We start from the raw sequence: 19,962 nt of genomic DNA, 5'->3' as shown, positions 1-19,962 counted from the left end.
TATTTTCCATTTATTCATTTTTGTAAGCGATATGAACTATCATTTTTAGGAAAATATTTTTCAAATCATTTCATTTTTCGTGAAATAAATTAAACGAGACCTCCCCTTCGACCCATTTTAATTCCCGGAACCACCCCCCCCCCCCAATGGAAGATTTAATGCCAAGGCTTTCTTTCTTATCACCGTGTTTTTTTTAGAATTTATCAACTACAAGTCAAACTGCTACTAGTTGGTCAACGACCACCATTGCCTGTATTAAGGCTATGCTTGCTTCCGGAAAAAGAATGATTTGAAAAATATCTTATAAATGATCTTTTATATCGCTTACAAAATGACCGAAGGAAAATGTTTTTCATTGTCCATGAATATATTTAGACATAAATTGTTATCGATGATGAAAATATTTTTCATTGGCTAATTATTTCAAGCTATCATTTTTAGGAAATTATCTTCCAAATCACTCATTTTTCGCGAAACAAACGGACCTAAGATTTAATGGCCTGTTCCCAAAAAATAAAAATGGAAAGATCGTCATGGGAAAATGTTTAAATTATCTGTCGGAACGAGCCAATCGGCAATTCCAGCTTGTTTCTGCTGCTCACAGTTATAGTACTTGTAGAATTTTCAAAATGACCACAATTCATTCGACATGAGAAACGTGGCCAAAGTAAAGTGAAATGAATGAGAATAGCCTAAATTCAAAGAGGACAGAAAACCAAAAGGACCTACAATGTGCGAATGCAACAATGATTGTACAGGCACAACGTGGGAGAGAAGAAAAGCAAAGGACGCACCAGAGCCAACATGTTCTCTTGTTACCGTTGCATGGAACTGGTCCATCGGGTTTCACGTACCACAATCGTTAAATTGGATGATGTAAAATCCATGTAAGATGTGCCTAACCTAATCACTAATTGTGATTCACTCAATCCACCACGGATCATTTTCGAGCAAAAACTTTCCACTAACATGCGGTGCAGATGCAACCGAGCAACAAGTGGACAAGAAAAGCGAGCCTTCCTAATTCGCTTGAATTCTATTGCTATTCATTAGCCGTTACTCTTTTATTGTACAACACCCGTCGAAATTGTAAATTTCGCTTTCACTTGTTCTTTAATCTTTATGATTGCATGAAATAACCCAAAAATAACTAGCTAATTATTTGTTCGTTTCTGCATTCATTCCTTGTTCATATTCTTGGTTTCGTTCGTGGTGATTCGTGCCCATTTTTTAATCATATGATTGTCGCGACCTCCCCACATAGGTGTCAACAATGATAAGACTATAGGTCCAGGAATAAATCATTGGTTTATATGTGTATGCGATATCCCTATGACCAAATTGACCCACATTAGAGAATTGCTCTCTACTTCTCAACAAATGTGATATGGATAGTTACACAAATGGTTCTTGAATTTTGGCCCAATGTGTAATGTTGTTCTTGAACTTTTATTTTGTTCAATGAGTCCTTAAACTTTAGCCTAATATGCAATGTTGTCCATGAACCTTTAATTTATTTAAAGTGATTCATGAACTTTTGGTAAATGTTCCATTTGGCCCCTTTGAATACTTACCAAAAGTTCACTGATCACTTTGAACAAATTAAAAGTTCAGCAATGACATTGCGCATTGGGCTAAAGTTCAGGGACGGCATTACACATTGGGCCAAAGTTCAAGAAACATTGATTTCACTTTCCCAATGTGATATAATTCCCTCCTAGAAAAGCGCTTGATTATTCAGCATCTTTCTTGTCTACTTAGTTCATACTTATCTTGCACTTGATCAAATTAGAGGTATTATCAACTACTTTCAACAAGTTTTTAATAACCTCGAGAGACCCTCATCACTCACAGTTAGATCACTTGACTACTCCTCTCGATGAGTTACGACAGTCCTTTGTTTCACCATAACTAGATAACTATCGATAAAGTCATACTTTGGGGAAAAGTGTCAAAAAAATTCATAAATCTTTTGCATTTGTGCCAATTTAGTCCTAAACCTTTGCATTGGTGCCAATTCAATCCTAAACATTTTGTCTTTGTGCCAATTCAGTCCTTTCGGTCAATTTTGGCCAGATTTTGCTGACGGGGACGCTAGCGCGTCCAAGCCAGCAAAATCCGGCCAAAATTGACTGGAAGGACTGAATTGGTACAAAGACAAAAAATTTATGACTGAATTGGCACCAATGCAGATGGTTTAGGATTGAATTGGTACTAAACAAAGGTTTGTGACTAAATTGGCATAAATGCAAAAGGTTTATGACTTAATTAATACAAATGCAAAATGTTTAGGATGTTTTTCACACTTTTCCCTCGTACTTTTTGAGGCTGTCATTGAATATTTAAAGAATGACCCCATCGAGAAAAAGGCCGATAAGCATTGTCCATTTCCATATCCTATCCAATACAACGGCCTCAAGTTTCTGTGTCCATACGGGTAGAATTTTGTTTCTGTGTCAATAAATACGATTTTTTTGCCATGCTAGTTAATTTTAAGAAGTGTGGGTAAGTTCAGAAAAATGCTGGTAAACTATTGATTACTTTTTCTTAGGTAACTAATTGTTAACTTAACAACAATTTTTTTTATCGTTTACACATTAGAATTTTTTATACTAACCTACCAACTTTTATTTGCATTACTTACCAACGATTTGAATTTACTAACTCTAACATGAATTTACCAACTTGAATTCGAGCAAGAAATAGTGGGACTCGCCATGGAGATCGCGTCCAGTTGCCTAGAGGTGGGCTACTACGAGTTCATCAGTGTAAACGGTGGGAGCAGAGAGAGATACCACGTCGACCTGGCGACAAGGGGGATTGGAGGGAGAAGGAAACTGAGGACGCGAGGGCCGAGGAGTGGGCGAGCCTGCTTCAGTGTTGGTCTCTGTATTTACTCAATTGCTTTGCAAGCAAAAATAGATGTCTTGACTTGATGTGCAGGAGAGAGTTTCTGAGAGAATTGTGCAGGATGTGGCGGTGGCAGTCCTTGCCGATTCGATCAAGCTCGAAGGCAGCCGAGGAGAGAGAAAGAGGGTCGGAGAGAGAATCGCACGAGCGGTGCTACAAGATTACCAAGTATGGTGATCTGAAGCTGGAGAGCGAGAGACCACAGAGGGCACTGGAGGAGACATGGTACATGAAGGTGGAGGGGAGGAGAGAGAAGCTGACGTCGGAGGAGGAGGTTAGAGAGAGAGAGAGAGGCCATGGTGGGGTCGTTTAAAGGGAAGGGAATGAGAGCTTCGGGTGTAGGGAGATCAGGAAAGCTGCTCTGGTTTACACCAAGGCATTGGACTTGTGCATGTTGAAAAAACGGGGTTGTGATTCATGGCAATAGGGCTCAGTGTCACTTGCTGACGAGAGAACTGACAGACGAGCGAGAGAGCAGAGCGCAGTCCTTTCTCTGGACAGAGAGAGAGCAAAGAGAGCGGCATAATTAATTCAGTAACAGGAGAGTAATGGAGAAGCATCAGAGAGAGAGAGAGAGAGATAGGGGAGAGAGACTTTCAATATTTTCTGACAGGTGGGCCCAACAGCGACGCGTGTCGCTCACTGAATGGGCTATTTAAAAAATAACGTGGCACAACAGTTGCTCGTAATATTTTCTCGAGCCAAGGCTCCTCACAAACGAAGGACAATCTAACAGGACACATAATCACATTATTATTGGGTGACAAATCTCGATTTTGGTTCGAGTATTATTAAGCGAACGACCAATTAAAATGAGCTAGAGAGGGTAATAAGAGAACCATCTGTCAACCATTGCAAGACATTGTTTGGGTTTATACTCCGGAGCTGTGTGCCCCCCTCCCTGCACCATGGAAAAAAAAAATCAACACAAAAACAGACATATACAAGTGTAAAAGGATAAAAAAAATAATATTTAAAGGAGAGGATTCGATCCTACCTTGATTGTTGTGAATGTCAAATCGTACTTATAATTCTCTGAATATAATATAGAGTATCTGTCCAGACAGATTAAGAAGAAGTTAATACATCTAACATTTTACAACTTCCTGAGCACATGCAATGCACATACTTGCATGGAAAAGGGAAATTTGATAAAAAGAAATTTGATGCGAAAGAAGGAATGAAGCCTTACAAATTCAAAATCGACAGACTTCTTTAATATGTCAGAGCGTCCTAGTATTTTAGACTTTCTATGGTTGACAGGTAAGTTAAGTGATGAATCGGTTTTACACAAAAGCCAATAAGAGTAAGAAATAAGCTCATTAGTGGGGTTCCTTTAAAACCAAGGACTTAGGATGGCCAATTTCTAAAGTCAAAGGCTCAATCCAATTCGGAAGAAGAGCAAGTGGAGAATCCGGAAGTGGGACCAAAGAGAAGTCCGGTCCAATCAGTCTGGGGTCTAACATCCATGTGTCACGGTCCCAAGGTTTCCATGCACCAAAGACCTTGTACGATTGAAGAATACCAGACCGAATTTTCAAGGATTTCTGGAATGTTCCCAGGGACGGGCGATACGATAATTGCGCTGTGTTCTGGAGTCTTCCTGCATTCAATATCAGTAGTTGGTAGATGGGGAGATGCAATCTCCTCCGCTAGATCGAGAGTCGATCAATGGTTGTAACGAGAGGCCCTCTAGTATAAATAGGGGTGCTCTCTCCCTCATTTGTATCCATCCAACAATTGAACCAATACAATTTCATTCTCTCCCAAAGCTCTAAACTCTCTCTCTACGATTCAGGCAAGCGAGTGAGTGATCGAGAAAAGGCTTGACTTAGGGGCTCCAATGATCCAAGAAAGCCTAAGTTGCCGCACGGGTCCAATCCCAAACAACCGACTTGTGACACATGTCTCTGAGTGTTCAGCGAAGAGGGGGCGAGACGTGGGCAATAAGGCAATAGCTACACCCACGTTCTAGAGAGACCACCCCACAATGTCACATCTTCAAAAGCTGGGGAACCCCAATCTATCAAAGTACGTATAAATAGTTTAGAATCAACCATTCGAGGTAAGATATATTTGAGATTCATAAGCTATTATTCTATCACTTTCTCTTCATTTTAGCTCAAACTGACTTGATTATCGAAGGGTCCCAAGCAAATCCATGGTGTGTAGAGTGCGTAGGGTCAAGACCTAGTCGAATGAGAAATTTGTGTGAAGAAGGTTGATTTGTGGGTTCATCCAAATCTGACTGTTATGGTTAACCAAACTCACTATCTTGAGCAGCATAGATAAATTGCAAGCTGATTGTGATTATCTCAATATATCATTAAAGAAAATGGCTTCTATTCCTACTAGTGTATAAAGCAAAATATTACTAATAAATTCAGTCAACAAAATTGTGTTGCATTAGTAATGTGTAACCGACATGACGTACTTTACCATATTGGGAGACAGTCAGAGTGAGTTAATTTATGTTTAGAAGTCTAATTGTGATTTGGTACAATCATTTTAAGCTTAAGTGTGGTTATCAACACAGACAAGTGATGGAATTTGATGAGAAAATATTTCGGTACATGATTAGATCAAGATGTGCCTTGTTGACAATGGAATAAATATGTTCATGATAGAGTGAAGTAGAAAACTACACATTCATGAAGATGATGATCAAGTAATATGAATTCAATAAAAAGTAAAAGTAATCGGTGATCTTAACGGATTAGTATAAAATTATTACCCGGCTACTTGAGCTTCGACGAACCAAGGCGACCACGGACCAAGTAAAGTCAAATTGAGGGATCTTATCCAATCTAGTGTACCAATATATGGGATAGCCAAGTCATGATCACCACTACAAGAGGATTAATTTTTGTCAACAAAAGAAAAAAGTCGTTGATAGAACCAGGATGAGAAACTTATCTATTTAGCTAAGGCAGTACCTGTAAATCAGGGCACGAAGGGATGTCTTAGAGAGGTATCTATGATAGACTACACTATTAAGAACGTCCTTTGTGTAAGATAGAGAGTAGTTGCATCTATCCCACTCTGGCTTTGTGCCCTGAACGTCATTATCACGTAATCAATTTGAGTAAATATAAGAGTGTCGGTGATGCCTATGATGATAATGTTTCTTCATACCTCTCGTATGTGAAGGGCTTCTCGGACATTCCTATCATTGGCCCAAATGTACGAGTACAAATAGTTATAGCTCTGTCGATGGAGAAATTTAAGTAAGTGAAACCATCGCAGTAACTATTTATCAAAATCCATGTGTTCATCGTTTATTGTCTTACACATATAGATAGATGCTATACTTTTAGGTACTGAATCCATGGATTTTGAGGGTGTTAATTTAGGATTTACCCGACACCATGGCCTGGATTGTTGAGGCACCGATACGACGTCGATAATATTCTCTTCCAATACACTTCTGCTCCATTTTAGTCTTGTGTGGTTAGGAGATATGATGCTACACATCGGTTCCAGTATATGAGCCACATATATCTTCTCAAGGCACTAAAAAAATTTGACAAGGAAACATATCTCGGTGATTTATCGCATACATACATCTTGCGTAAGAAAACATGAGAGTGGTGGGACAATAGCACTTACTCTGGATACCATTTCAAGGTCAGTTAGACATGCTCCGTTGGTTGGATCTACATTCACATAATCTCCATTGCAATCCGTTTTCGTTGACTTGAAAACATGAATGCAAACATAAAATCACAAAAACGTCGATTTATATGTAATTATCATTACTAATATATCATATTCTTTGATAATATAAAGATCTTATCAGAGTAAAGGTTACGTTGTAAATTCACCTCATAAAGTTCATCCGATATGAGAGCCGTCTTGTGACCGAATGGAATTCTTTCACTGATGTCCTTTACTTCACAAGTCACTGGATTGCCTAGCACATAGCCCTGTTCACATAACCAGAATGATAATGCTTTACTTAACATAGTTGGCTTTAGTATTAACAGATATGAAGTTCTAATGTTGAGGAAATAGTAACATACGTAAGTTTCAACCTTAGTGTGATATACGAGAAGAGGACACGAGGCCTAACGTTATTAAATGTCGCAAAAGATAATCATATTACAAAAAACATGAATGATTATTGCGTACTTTGAGATTCATCGGCGGCTCCCGTCCAGCTTCATTTCCTATGCAGAAAAGCAAACAGTTTTTTTTTTTTAATGAAGAGAAAATAGCTTCTTGAGAGCAAGAGTGAGACAAAAATCAAGTAATTAATTTGAAAGGAACAATGATATGTGGGTGAAGTTCAATTACGTACCATCGTATACTTCTTTAACGATGATGGGAACAATTACACCGGAATAAGAATCACCAGTGATGTAAAGTGGATTTGTGAGGAATTTGGGATGAGCCATAAGCCACTGCATAAAAAAGAAAAATTAAAGAATTCTACTGGTCTAGGTAATTAGCTAGGATAATTGCCTAGGGGCATCTGACTATTTCGAGGCGACATAGTGTTGGTATTAATCAAAATGATTACCTTTCTTAAGAACTCATACGATTGTGCTGCCGAGGACGTGTCAGTACTATTATATGCTCTCCATGTCGTTGCATAAGAAAATCCCGTACCCACGGGTGCATCCAAAAAAATAATGTTGGCTATCTATCATAAGAAATTGTGACAACTTTTAATCTGGATAAATCTAACAATATTTGAACCCGAGTCGAAAATAAAGGTAATTCACCTTTGTCCAGGAATAGGAATTTAACTTTAATACTGGTCTGTTTCCGCTTGAATTCGAATAATCAAACTGTAATGGACCTGTAACATCAAGATGATTGGTGATCAAAATCACTTGATTGGTTTGGCTTTCGGCCGGTACTTAGATATCTAGTTGATATGGAGTTTTCACTTATAGGAATTCTCGTATGCAAACTCTTTCCCAAACTAAAGTGAGAAAATTGTTTTCCAATTTAACCTAACCGTCACAACGTCAGAGCACAACTAATATCACATTGAGCAGATGGCAAAATTACATAAGCACCCCAAGAATATGACGGCACAAGATATATATAATATCACTTGTTGCGAAATTCTTTATAAATTGACAAATAGTTTTCTTAAAGTTAGAGCTGTCTATTTTAAACAAAAACCCTTGAAAGTATGAAAGTTCACATCTAGGGTAGGTATATGTGCAGACTTTAGTTAAAATGACAAAATTTTCGTTGGGTGAGGGGGCTTTTCACTGTGGATTTGCTTCGTGATTGCACGAAAAGATAAAGGCTATAAACATGTGAGCCCAATTACTATGTACCGCTAGATCGTATGGGTTTCATGTGAAACCCATTTTATCCATCAGTGTATATGAGCTCGGCTCACACGAACTGCTAAATCGGGTGAGTCCCATGTAGGCTCAATGCCTTATAAAGACAAGATCCATTGAAAAAGTGTCTTGGGGACCCACCCGTGCTAAGGCAAACTATTTATCAACGTGTGTAGGTGCAACACTCATAAAGAGTTGGAGTAAATACCGAGAAATTATCGTATGAGTGCCATGTATATACTAAATCGAACATGGACCGTCCTACCAAATCCGACAGTTCAGATTGTAATTTAATATATGGACTAGGTTAATGGAATACTTACTCGTAAGGACTAGGAAAGAGTTTTTACTCGGAATGAGCCAAATAATCAAAAGAATGGTAGTTTTCATTGAGATAAGATCAGATTTTAGTCTTTTGCGGAGGCGAAAATGAGAAGCCGAGAAAATAACATCCATCCAACGTTCTCAACTAATCATTTTTCGTATCTTCCTAACCCCCAACAAGAAATTCTACGGTCTGGTCGTCAACACCCCTCCCCAAAATACGAAAATCCTCCTTACCCACGTTTTTAAAATACTTCTCAAACCAAATTTCGCCTTTCAATTCCAAGGGAGAGACTAGCCGCCACACATACGCACACGACAAAGACGTCATTTTGGTAGAAAATGGACCCTTTCGCAAGTGGAGGATTGAAATAGGACACTTTCGTGAATGTCGGTCTGTCTGAAAGAGAGTCCTTGTCCTCTTCTGGAGCGCGACTATTCTCTTTCGGTGCAACCTACTGCTGGCACGATTTAAGTATAATATCGATGCCTGAATATGATCGATAAAGAAGGAGTCGTACGCTTAGTTGTTGTGCTATAGTGTGCGAGACAATTTATTGCAGGCCTTAGAGCGCGTTTGAGATTTTAAATTTTTATAAAAGGGGTTCCCCATCGCTTGAACTTCATTGTCTAATTAAACATGGATATATGCATGCATTACTCAGTCGCGCAAAAAAAACAATAGGGTTAATATCAACAATAGAATATCCCACAAATTGATACATCTCATAACAAATTTACCCCAAACTAATTTTTTGACCAACAAAGATCCCAAACTGGTACATCTGTGATAAATTTACCCCAATCTGATCACAAAAAATCCAAAACTTGAACATTTATTATAAATTTACCCTCTGTTAAATTCGATTAATGCAAAAAAAAATCCACAAACTAGTACACTTGTGACAAACGGAGAGTAAAATCCCAAACTGATATTTTCGTCAATTGTCATGTATGATTTAACTTAGCAATTTGACAATTAATCCAAAAAAATAAGACAAGAATAGAGACGAGGACGATGAGACACTTTACTATTTCACGTTTGGCTACAATTCGTGTAAAGAAAGATTACTCGGAAGTTGTCTTTTCGCAGACGGATCCCTCTGCTTTGGAGACTTTCTCTCGATTAAAATCGATAAATGTCTCGTGTTCTTTTCGTAGACTCTCTACTACTTAACGTTTGGCTACTGTACATCGTATCATGAGAAGTTGCTACGAGCTCATCGAGATTTTATCAGAACGTCGTTGACGGTGCTTGTGTCCGGGTTCGTTTGCATGTTGGAACTTAGTGGAGCGCATATGAGTGACCCGCCTTAATCATTTTTGTGTTATTTAATGTAAGTACAACCTCACAATCTTCCAAAAGAGAGTGGAAAAAGAAAAGCTACCGAATGCTCCAAATCACGAAACTATAATAATAACGTAGGGAAGAAGAAAAAGAAGAAGATGACGACCATAAGGACGACCGCCACTAGTAAAGGAATTAAAGGGAGAGAACGGACCTATTTCGAAGAGGAGGCCGGACAGAGCGGAGCAACCGGGGCCGCCGGTGAGCCAAAGCAACAAAGGGTCGTCCTTGGGGCTCCTCTCGGACTCGATGAAGTAGTAAAATAGCTGCACTTCCTCCAACTCTCCTACCCCTACATATCTGTGTACCATTTTTGTTGGACCACCGTTCAAACAAACATAAGGAAGAAGACACTCGTATATACGCAACTCAGCGAATCCAGTCATCTGCTAAATTGCAGTTGCTCATAATCATTTGATATGAGCTTACCCTGTTTCGAGTTTGAAGGGAAGATCTCCGGGGAAACCCGGGAGGCTCTCGATGATGGCTGCCCGTGATCCTCCAACGTTGGAGATCAACAGCAGCAATGGAAGCAGGAGATGCAACATTCTTGGCTTGTCCAACCAAGAAAAATGGATAAGAAAAGAGAGTGTATGAATGTGTAAGATTCCTCCTTCCTCTGTGTGGATTTCTAAGGGTTATGTAGGCCTCACGGCATCTTAAACTGTCCATCTACTAGTCAAAATGCATGTGCACTTTGACCTATTTGAGCAATTACATGTTAGGGATGGGGAAAGCATTGCTACTCGTCTATGAAATTGATTTACAAAACAAGGAGATGGATTGGAACTAGGTATTCAGATATGTAGGCCAACTTTCAAACGAATCTTCTTATGTTGATTTACAAAATTGATTCATAGAGTGACGTAATTGATTCGAATTCGACGTTTTAGGGGACATTTGGGAAATATACACTTACAGATAGAAGAATTTCGTAAGTTAATCTTTATATATTTGGTGCCATTCCATTGAAGCGCTTAATATAATAAAAAAACTCCATGTCAATAACTTAATTTTGCACGTTGTCTATATTATTATATAAAGTAAAAAGGACCTCTTCCCAAAATGTCCTCGATTACTTATTTTACAAATATTGAATCCATGAGGAAATACGTAACTTAAAGATTCTATATAATCTCTCACATATTTCAATAGTTAGAGTTTGTATATTTCCTATCCAAATAAAGCCTCTTTAAAAAGATTTCAAATCTTGAAATATTTGGATATTTCCACATATATTATATATTTCCATTGTCAATTTGTACTTTTATCAATAATTTCTCATTATTTAATCATTCAAATATTTAGCGATTAGTGTTGTGCTTAATCTTTCGAATTTGAAGTTTCTGTAGATACACAACTTGTAGCCACATTTGCTAGTCTTTGGTAGGTAAAGATTACTGTTTGCATCAATGATATCAATACCCTACTCAAGAAGAAGATTTCAGGCATTAGATGATGTGAATCTCACGGGAGATTCATATGATCCGTACAATAGCCGACCGCGATTCACTCGGTCCATCACAAATCAGGTCCGAGCACAAATGTTGCACTAAATTGAGGAGCTGATGCAGCTGAGCGACAAAACCGACAAGAAAAGACAGCTCCCTAGTTTGCTTGAGTTCTATTGCTACACATTAGCCGTTCTCTTTCACAGTAGGACGCCGCTCAAAACAGTAAAATTCCACAAAATGGCGTTGTCTGTATGCATGAAACTTTGAGCGTTTGTTTCCACATACTGGTTAGCTTTCGGGTCTTTCTTTATTATTCCTCATGATTGTACGGAATAACCCACTAGCTAGCCAATTACTTGTTTGCTTCTGCAGACATTCCTTGTCGATCTTCTTGGTTTCACTAATCGTGATTCCTGCCCATTCTTGATTCGTAGGATAAGTCCAAGAATAAATCGTTAGTTTATCAACCCACGTTGGAGAGTCGCTCTCGAGTCCTCAACAGATGGGATTAATTCCTTCTCGGGAAAGCACTCTATCATTCAGCATCTTTCTTGTCTGCTTAATTAATTGTTTTCTTGCACCTTAATCAAATTTGAGGTATTCTCAGCTACTTTCCACAATTTCTTTTAACGACCTCAAGCGACCGCATCACTCACGCTTAGATCGCTCGACTACTCATCTCGATCGGTCATGATGGTCCTCCATTTCATTCATCGTGATTCATGCCCATTCTTGATTGGTAAGATAAGTCTAATAATAAATCATCGGTTTATCACCCACGTTGGGGAGTCACTCTCGAGTTCTCAACAAATGGGATTAATTCCCTCTCGGGAAAGCGCTCTATCACTCAGCATTTTTCTTATCTGCTTAATTAATTGTTCTCTTACACCTCGATCAAATCAAAGGTATCATCAGCTACTGTCAACAATTTTTTAAACGACCGCATCACTCATATTTAGATTGCTCGACCACTCCTCTTGATAAGTTATGACGGTCCACCGTTTTGCCATAACTAGATAAATGAAGTCATGCTACATGAGGTTGTCATTGAAAATTCAAAGCACGACTCCATCTTCGTAGCCATTGAAAAAAGCCTAGAAGCATTGTCAATTTCCATACTCTATCCAACACAATGGCCTAAAGTTGGCATAATTTAATTGTTCCATATCAACAAGTATGGATTTTTTTTCCACGCCGGTAAATTTCAGTAAGTGTCAAAAAAGCTGTTGGTAAGAAAAATTATCATTGACTTTTTTCCTGGTAACTTGTCAACAATTTACGACGTTTTTATCAAATTACCAACTTTTTCCTTATAATTTGCAGTTTATCAATTTTTGTACTGATTTACCAACTTTTATTTGTACAACTTACCAATGCTTCAAATTTACTGACTTCTATATGAAATTACAACCTGAGTGTCGTTTGAATTACTTACCAAAATTTAATTATGTTATTTTTATTTACCGACTTTTCAATTGAGTTATCAATTTTTGTTTGCCTTGATTAGCAACTCCTTATATTTACTAACTCTCTAGAGATTACTAACCTTGTTAATGTGACTTATCAACTTTTCTCTCGTCAAACCATCACTAACACTACAAAAAAAAAAATATGGGCTAATGCCTTAGGCAAAGGCGACAAATTTCTTTTTGGCATGAATTAGTTGTTGCGTTTGCTCCCTTGACTCTTGTTATAGGCAAATTTTGTCGCCTGCGTGTCGTGTTAGATACATTTTTTTTTTGTGTGTTAGGCGTGGTGATGAAAATAAAGCCTTAGACTTCGCTCATTTGTTTTTAATTGAAATTCGACTACAGCTATTGTGGGAAAAAAACTACCAATTCTGTCTTGAACTTATTATACGGATTTTAATTCAATCATAAACCCTTCAATTTTGTAAATATCGTCCTAAATTTTTGCGTTCAATTTTAATATAATCCTTCCAACTAATTATAGCCTAAAAATGTTGATGTATCGGATTAATCACCAGCTGTCTTATGCGGCACGCCGGCCAGTTGTTTTATTAGTTTTCTGGATTTTCTGAGTTTTTTTTTTCCTTATTTTTTCTATCTTTTTACCGTTCATCTTCTTCGGTCATCTTCATCTTCAACCTCTGTCCTTCTACCGTGAACGCCGGTCTTCAACCTCTGAGGACGACGATCTGCTCGAAGCCTTCGCGCGTTCAGCTCAAATTCGAGAAGCAATTGGACGATGTCGGCTCGACCCTGTGCGACGGCCAGGTCAAGCAATGTCCGGCCGTGCTCGCGTCGACCAAGTCCGCGAGCTTCCGAGCTGGGTCGGTCCGCTCCAGCACCTCCCTAATCCCGTCCATCGGACCCCTTGGGCAACGAGTTGAAACCCAGATCTGTCCTCGAGCTCCGTGTCGTGGCTGAGCTCGAGCCTCCCAGATCAGGGGGCTCGAGTTCTGGGTTCAGCTCGCCGAGACCTGCCCCTCCATGACCACCCCCAATGGTCCCGACTCCCCACCAAGATGAGTGGCAGGAAATCAAGATGATCGGTAGCAAAACAACTGATGTCTTATGCCTTTCAAATTTGATTTCAATTCGACAAGCCAGTGATCAAATCGACGACCTCAAATCTTTGTCATCCTCATTGGCTTTTGGAGTAACAAAATTGCATCGAAGGAAATTACCGCATCTGTTGGACTGGGCTAGAAGCAATTTTACTGCTCCAGCGAGAGAAGAAAACTTTCCTCGTGAGCTTTTGACGTTCGAGTTTGCTAAAATATAATTACTGATGCAGCTAACTTCAAGACATGCCTAGTCTCGAATTACATATGTCCACAAATCTCTCCCAAAATGAACTGATTGCATGAAATGAATTACAAGAAGGTATTATTCGAAATAAATCTCCCGACTTAAGCGCTCTTTATTCGCCGAAATGATCCTCGGGACGGCGGACCCGACTAGATAGGGTAACGAGCCATGAACCGGTCGAACATGGCGAGTGTTTCCTTGTGCTTGTACTCTGGAGCTGTGTGACCGGCGCCCTATTTCACATAAACCATGGAGTATTTTTCAGTTTCGTTTCGTTCCTTGTCTCATGAACTATGAAGAAGCGAGAAAGGAAATTCGATTTTCTGCTCTCACCTTCACGGTCACGTAGGTCAGACGGAAGTGATCGTTCATGAACTTCACTTGGTACCTGGAAAACAATCAAGGATTGCATAACATTAGGACGGGCATTTGGCTCGCGTCAACTTCAACAGCAGTTTGCATTTCGGCAACTTACCCTGAAATTTGTCCATCGACGTACCACGCCCTCCATTCGTCGAAGACAGGCACTCCCAAGGATTTTATCCAGCTCAGGGTTCCAATCCACGGAACTGAGATGTCGTGGTCTCCACTGCGAGGTACAACATACACAGAGCATGAGCATGGGCTTTAATATCAAAGATGCAACCAATTGTTAATTATGGCCATTTTGTTTCAGTACACCTATACTCGATAAGGGTTACTTCTTCTGGTTCACTAAAAACTAATCGAATTCAGATCAAGAAAAGCGCCCGTGCTGGGCTTTTTCTGAATCATTTGTCTCGGCTAACCCATGAACAAGCAAGGATTTGATCCAAGTGAGCAAAACAATCAAGGCAACAGAATTATGTCTGAAGCCGCATATATCCACTATGATCACAGGGTTGAAATATTCACTTTTCATATCAAAGTGTGCTGGGCAGTCGGCTAACTGTACTGTTCTGGTTAACCGTTTTTTGATGTGAAAAGTTATGTTACCTATATATGAGAGCACGGAGACCGGTCTCTGAGAGATTTTTGTGATAGGCAACGGTACTGGTGATTTCGTCGGTGTAGGTTGAGAAGTTTTTCGGGCATCTTTTCCATCCATCTGAAGGGACACTTTCCTGATTGGAAGTTTTCCAAAATGTTAATGAACCTATCCAGGAAGTCACGGTAAATTACTCTTGTTTGCAATTCATTGACATACCGGTCTGACGTACAAAGCCTTTTGCACACCTTCATCATTCAACCACTTGTAGGCCATCACATAGGTAAAACCCTGCATAAACCATCAAACAAGCTTAACAAAAGCTGATTGAGAATAAGGAAAGAGGAAGAGGAAGAGGAGAAGTCTTTTTACTCTGCACGGCAATTCGGGAAGTCTGTTGTTGGAGAGGATATGATTTATAGTTTCTGCTTCTTGAACTCTCAAATCCCATTCCAACTCCCTCCGTCTCTTAGATGAGAAGGCGCATTGCGGTTCCAAGATTTGGCAGAGATTGATTTGTAAAAGGCACTGCATAAATGACACAATCGATTGGATCGGTATCAGCACCCCGGCACAATGACATTAAGGCACAAAAAGGAAAAGCCAATGTGGCCAGTATGCTCGCTCAGGATGAGCAGGACCTCTTTGATCAATTGCAGTGTTGCTACGCAGGCAGTATTGTTTGCATCCACGTCGACGTAATTGCCTCCGCAATATTCTTTGGCATCCTGAGAGAAATCAGAATCGATAAGTTCAATGTATTCGGTAAGTGGAGAAATATTGACAAGTGAAGCAAAAAATGAAGTGATATAAACAAGAAAAGGTTACTGAATAATATGATATGAAGCATCTCTTATCAATTCCTATGCCGGACTACAAGATTTGAGTTTCTTTTGGTAAGGATCTCTTTTTGGTTATCTTGAGCTCAACATTATACCAGAAAATCATAAAGCAGAAAGACACCCCAAAACCAAAAAGTGTCCTATTTTAAGCAGAACCGCACCTAAATATATTGCACTCAGAAGACATGCTGTGCTTTTCATGTCTTTCTAATTAACAATCCATTCATGCAATCATTTTATGAAACCACTTTCCAACACGAGAAAAGGAGAAGCACACAATAGAGCGTTAGGAAAATTTTACCTCATAGTATTCATCTGATATAAGGTTCACACGATGAACATACGGAATCCTTGAATTTGGATCAGTGAAGTCATCGGTCACTGGGTTCCCGAGCAAATACCCCTATTCAAAAGTTGAATCAAGAAAAAAAAAAACTTGTTAGGTTTCGCTCTGTGCATATACATGTTCAACTCACTCTCCGGGCTCAATAAATTTGGTCAAGGCTAAGCCAAGAAGAAGAAGAAAACATACTTGGAGTTCCATCTTAGGCCTTAGTCCTGCCTCTAGGCCTGCAATCCCACGAAATCAGCTTAAAGTTTCTGTAGTGAATCAGCAAAAAAAGAAGAGGCGACATGAACTGTGTAAAAAGAAGCTACCTTCCAGTATATATGTCACCAAAATAGGAACAGTAATGCCTGAGTATGAGTCGCCGCCAATGTAAAGTTCATTTCCTAGGAATTGCGGGTGAGAAAGGAGCCACTGAAACATAAATCAAGCATAAGTCTTGTCATCAGTGATATGATCAGATGACAACTTTAGGCAATAGCGGCTCAATCTCGTGTACTAGCAAATAATGTCAATTGACATCTATTAGTACCTTCCTCAAGAAAGTATAAGTCTGGTATGCGGATTTTATGTCAGAGCTGTATTTACCCTCTTCGGTTGTCGAATATGAGAATCCAGCTCCCACGGGCGCATCGATAAATATTATGCTGGCAGCCTACAGTCAATTTACGACAAGATGACGAAAGAGTCGGGGTAATCCCAGAATTTACTGAAAATTTCCACGAGGAAAGGGGGGGATCTTTCGCACCTGGGTCCATGAGTATTTGTTGATTAGAAGAGAGGGTAAGCTGCCATTGTAAGCTCCATAATCGAAAGTCAAAGGACCTGCACAGAAGTTTCAAATTCAAAATGATTGAAACTATTTTCTCGGTATGATTCTCTCTGTTTGGCTCGTTTTTCTTATATTCCAGCAATCTTTACTTTTCAGGGCTCATTCCTAATGCAAGAGGCCTCATAATAAGAAGAAAGAGTGCATGTATCAGGAGTACGATCTTTCTTTCAGAGTCCCACTTCAACAAATGATCTTGTATGTGTTGGCTAACATAACACACGAGGAGGTGGTTTTATTGCTGGAGCATGAAAAAATTTTGCTCGAGGTAAGATCCTTATTAGGCCGTAATCCAGAACTGACTGATCTGGTTTTCCAGTAGCACTTGGACTGAGTGATTTTTGTTTACCTTACCTTAATTACAAGATGGAAGATCAAGTACACTACGACATGTAGAAGAACCAATTTATGTGGTCCACGTGAAACTTCGCACGTGTGTTCATATATTGCTCGAACATCACTGTTAGAAGTATCTGAATTCAACACAACCCCAATTCTAATTCCAACATGTCACTGTCACTTATAGGAACTAAATTCGCATCGTTCCACTCTTTCTTTAATCAGATGAAACAAACCATATCCACAACTTTAATTCCATGAAAATAATGTAGACTTCATCAATATTCAGTTGCAAAGAGTTAAGATGAGCATGTCCACTGTTTCATTATCTCAAGTAGTAACATTTGGCATAGTGGGAACTCTTCCCCGTCCCTAACACCTACTCCTTCTCTATTTACAATAGTGCATCACAATAACATTTATGCAGGTCCATGACTGGTCCTTATCGATTATGTGCCTGATCTGGCTAAACACATTATATCCTTGACTCAAATTCTGTCCCCCAAAATCGCAGAAAGAAAGTAATGTACATTTCACCTGTCTTTCAAATGCTAAAGGTCCTACCATACTTGTATTTTGCCACTCTTAGGAAACATAAGGGAAAGGAAAAAAGGAAACACAGAGAAACACCGACCGATTTCGAAGGCAAGGGCAGAGAAGCCAGAGCAGCCAGGGCCACCGGTGAGCCAGAGAACAAGAGGATCCTTGGCAGGGTCTCTCTCGGACTCAATGAAGTAGTAGAACAGCTGCACATCATCCATTGCATCCACCCCTATGTACCTGCAGTTTCCATCGATATCCACACTCTGAATTATCCCAAACAAAGCAGGGAAAAAGTTCGGTAAAAACCCAACAAAGCATCAATGCAAGCACCGACCCTGTTTCTAGCGTGAAGGGGAGTTTCCCATGAAACCCAGGAAGAGTCTCTACTATGTTCTGAGACGTTGCAGCTCCAGCAAGGAGCAACACCAGCAACATGCTCATCCATTTCTCGCCAATTTGGCTTCTTGAATCGAACCCCATTGGCTTCTGCTTTCGCCTCCCCACTTCCAAATGCTCTTCTTTTCTTACGTGGTGCCTTTCCCCTTGAAAGAAACTAAAAGGAAATGACAAAGATTTTGTATACGGTCCAGTGAGCTCTGGGGGACTCACTGGTGACTTTGGCCGGTGCAACGTATCGATGAGTATGAATTTGGGTGCTTTAAGCGTTCCATGTATGGAGCAAAGAACTTAAAATGGAATGGAGCACGTGGACTGGTTTTTGCGGGGGAGGTTAAAATGAATGTTAGGTGCAATCTTGAGCCGGTCCAGCTCACCTTCAACTCTCGCTGTGGCAGCCTAGGACACTGTTTCTTGGCTGCTCATTCAAAGCGTGTGACTTGGCTCTATGTATTTTTTCCAGTCTGTGACTACCTGATTCAACAAACCTTCTACGTTCTAGCAATAACCTGGCAGGTGCGAGTGGTCTTGGATTCCTAGCAAACTCTAGATTTTAGATTCATTTGTTTTATCATCGTTCATCTTCTCCTAAGAAATAAGAGGGCCTTTTGGGAAAATAACGGGGATAATGACACTAACAGTCCATGAATTTTGGCACAATATGCAACGTAGTCCCTGAACTTTTAATTTGTTCAATGTCGTTCCCTAAAGTTTAACCTAATGTTCAATGTGGTCCCTGAACTTATAATTTGTTCAATATTGTCCATGAACTTTTGGTACATGTTCAATGTAGTCCCTGAAATTGAATTAGTGGAAGGACTACATCGAATATTTTCATATAATTCAGGGACTAAATTGAACATGTACCAAAAGTTTGAGGACGACATTGAACAAATTAATAGTTCGGAGACCATATTGCACATTAGGCCAAAGTTCAAAGACTGTTTGTGTCATTTTCCCAAAATATAATTCGATCGATTAGGTCCTTGAACTTTTCTTGTGCGATCGAGTTTCGAACCGGGCGGCCTTTTTTCGCGGGTCATTAGCACATTTGAATATGTCACGAACATCGCGAATCAAGGGATTTCCGTCGATTCTTTCACCGGTTTCATTGCCCGGAAATAGAAACCAAACTGTTCCCTTGGGTCTGTTCCCGCAGGATTTGCACGTGGTATTCCTACCAGTCTTTGCACGGGTTCGGTACTATACAATAGAATAGACGACGGCCCACGGAAATTATTTTAATTCCAAGACTGATTACGGTAATTAATAATCTATTAAGTTCTAATACTTCGTATCCTAATCAAAGCAGATGCCCTTCGTATGTTCAAATCTAGCAGTTAAGTTTATCAGATTTAAACGTGTGCGAAAAGCATTGACTGACATTGTCCAAAAAGTCCTCGATCTGTCGTACGGCGGCCAATTTAGTCATAAATATTTTGATTGTGTTAATTTAGTCATAGACCTTTTGAAGTTCTGCGAATTTAGTCCCGAACCCATTATTTGGATAATTGGCTGAAATGACTACATTGACATATCGTCAAAAAATTTAGGACTAAATTGACAAACCGTCAAAGGTTTAGG

General features: G+C 39.5%; 2 protein-coding genes across 2 annotated transcripts; both read right to left on the bottom strand.

Moving 5' to 3' along the window:
• Positions 1-3,578: 3,578 nt before the first annotated feature.
• LOC115690338 (serine carboxypeptidase-like 18) lies at positions 3,579-10,501 on the bottom strand. The gene is made up of 14 exons (XM_030616666.2): positions 10,318-10,501; positions 10,043-10,188; positions 7,638-7,714; positions 7,433-7,555; positions 7,211-7,313; positions 7,042-7,079; positions 6,735-6,836; positions 6,520-6,606; positions 6,271-6,423; positions 6,046-6,117; positions 5,847-5,965; positions 5,645-5,758; positions 3,908-3,965; positions 3,579-3,811 (listed from the first exon to the last, which is right to left on the bottom strand). The coding sequence occupies exons 1-14, from the start codon at positions 10,434-10,436 to the stop codon at positions 3,728-3,730; spliced, it is 1,395 nt and encodes a 464-aa protein (XP_030472526.2). The 5' UTR covers positions 10,437-10,501; the 3' UTR covers positions 3,579-3,727.
• Positions 10,502-14,000: 3,499 nt separating this feature from the next.
• LOC115690340 (serine carboxypeptidase-like 18) lies at positions 14,001-18,762 on the bottom strand. Its single transcript, XM_030616669.2, has 14 exons — positions 18,317-18,762; positions 18,074-18,219; positions 17,020-17,096; positions 16,804-16,926; positions 16,583-16,685; positions 16,458-16,495; positions 16,227-16,328; positions 15,725-15,811; positions 15,456-15,611; positions 15,303-15,374; positions 15,092-15,219; positions 14,592-14,705; positions 14,450-14,504; positions 14,001-14,349 (listed from the first exon to the last, which is right to left on the bottom strand). Exons 1-14 carry the CDS (start codon positions 18,460-18,462, stop codon positions 14,266-14,268), a joined length of 1,431 nt encoding a protein of 476 aa, XP_030472529.1. The 5' UTR covers positions 18,463-18,762; the 3' UTR covers positions 14,001-14,265.
• Positions 18,763-19,962: the final 1,200 nt, after the last annotated feature.

This window comes from Syzygium oleosum, unplaced genomic scaffold (genome assembly GCF_021117445.2).
Source record: "Syzygium oleosum isolate NSW1041296 unplaced genomic scaffold, Sole_v2.1 Sole_v2.33, whole genome shotgun sequence".
NCBI lineage: Eukaryota > Viridiplantae > Streptophyta > Magnoliopsida > Myrtales > Myrtaceae > Syzygium > Syzygium oleosum.
The sequence above is the reverse complement of the archived record's forward strand: the minus strand, read 5'-3'. Positions and strand labels throughout refer to the sequence as shown.

What these genes read in the sequence shown, in the direction of transcription:
- LOC115690338 (XM_030616666.2), bottom strand. Translation starts at nt 10,436, where the DNA reads ATGTTGCATCTCCTGCTTCCATTGCTGCTGTTGATCTCCAACGTTGGA. An exon ending in AAGCCCTTCACATACGAGAG is followed by an intron (nt 5,966 to 6,045) that starts GTATGAAGAAAC and finishes AATGACGTTCAG; the next exon opens with GGCACAAAGCCAGAGTGGGA. An exon ending in CTTCGTGCCCTGATTTACAG is followed by an intron (nt 5,759 to 5,846) that starts GTACTGCCTTAG and finishes ATCCTCTTGTAG; the next exon opens with TGGTGATCATGACTTGGCTA.
- LOC115690340 (XM_030616669.2), bottom strand. Translation starts at nt 18,462, where the DNA reads ATGGGGTTCGATTCAAGAAGCCAAATTGGCGAGAAATGGATGAGCATG. An exon ending in CCCTTCACGCTAGAAACAGG is followed by an intron (nt 18,220 to 18,316) that starts GTCGGTGCTTGC and finishes TGGAAACTGCAG; the next exon opens with GTACATAGGGGTGGATGCAA. An exon ending in ACAAATACTCATGGACCCAG is followed by an intron (nt 16,927 to 17,019) that starts GTGCGAAAGATC and finishes AATTGACTGTAG; the next exon opens with GCTGCCAGCATAATATTTAT.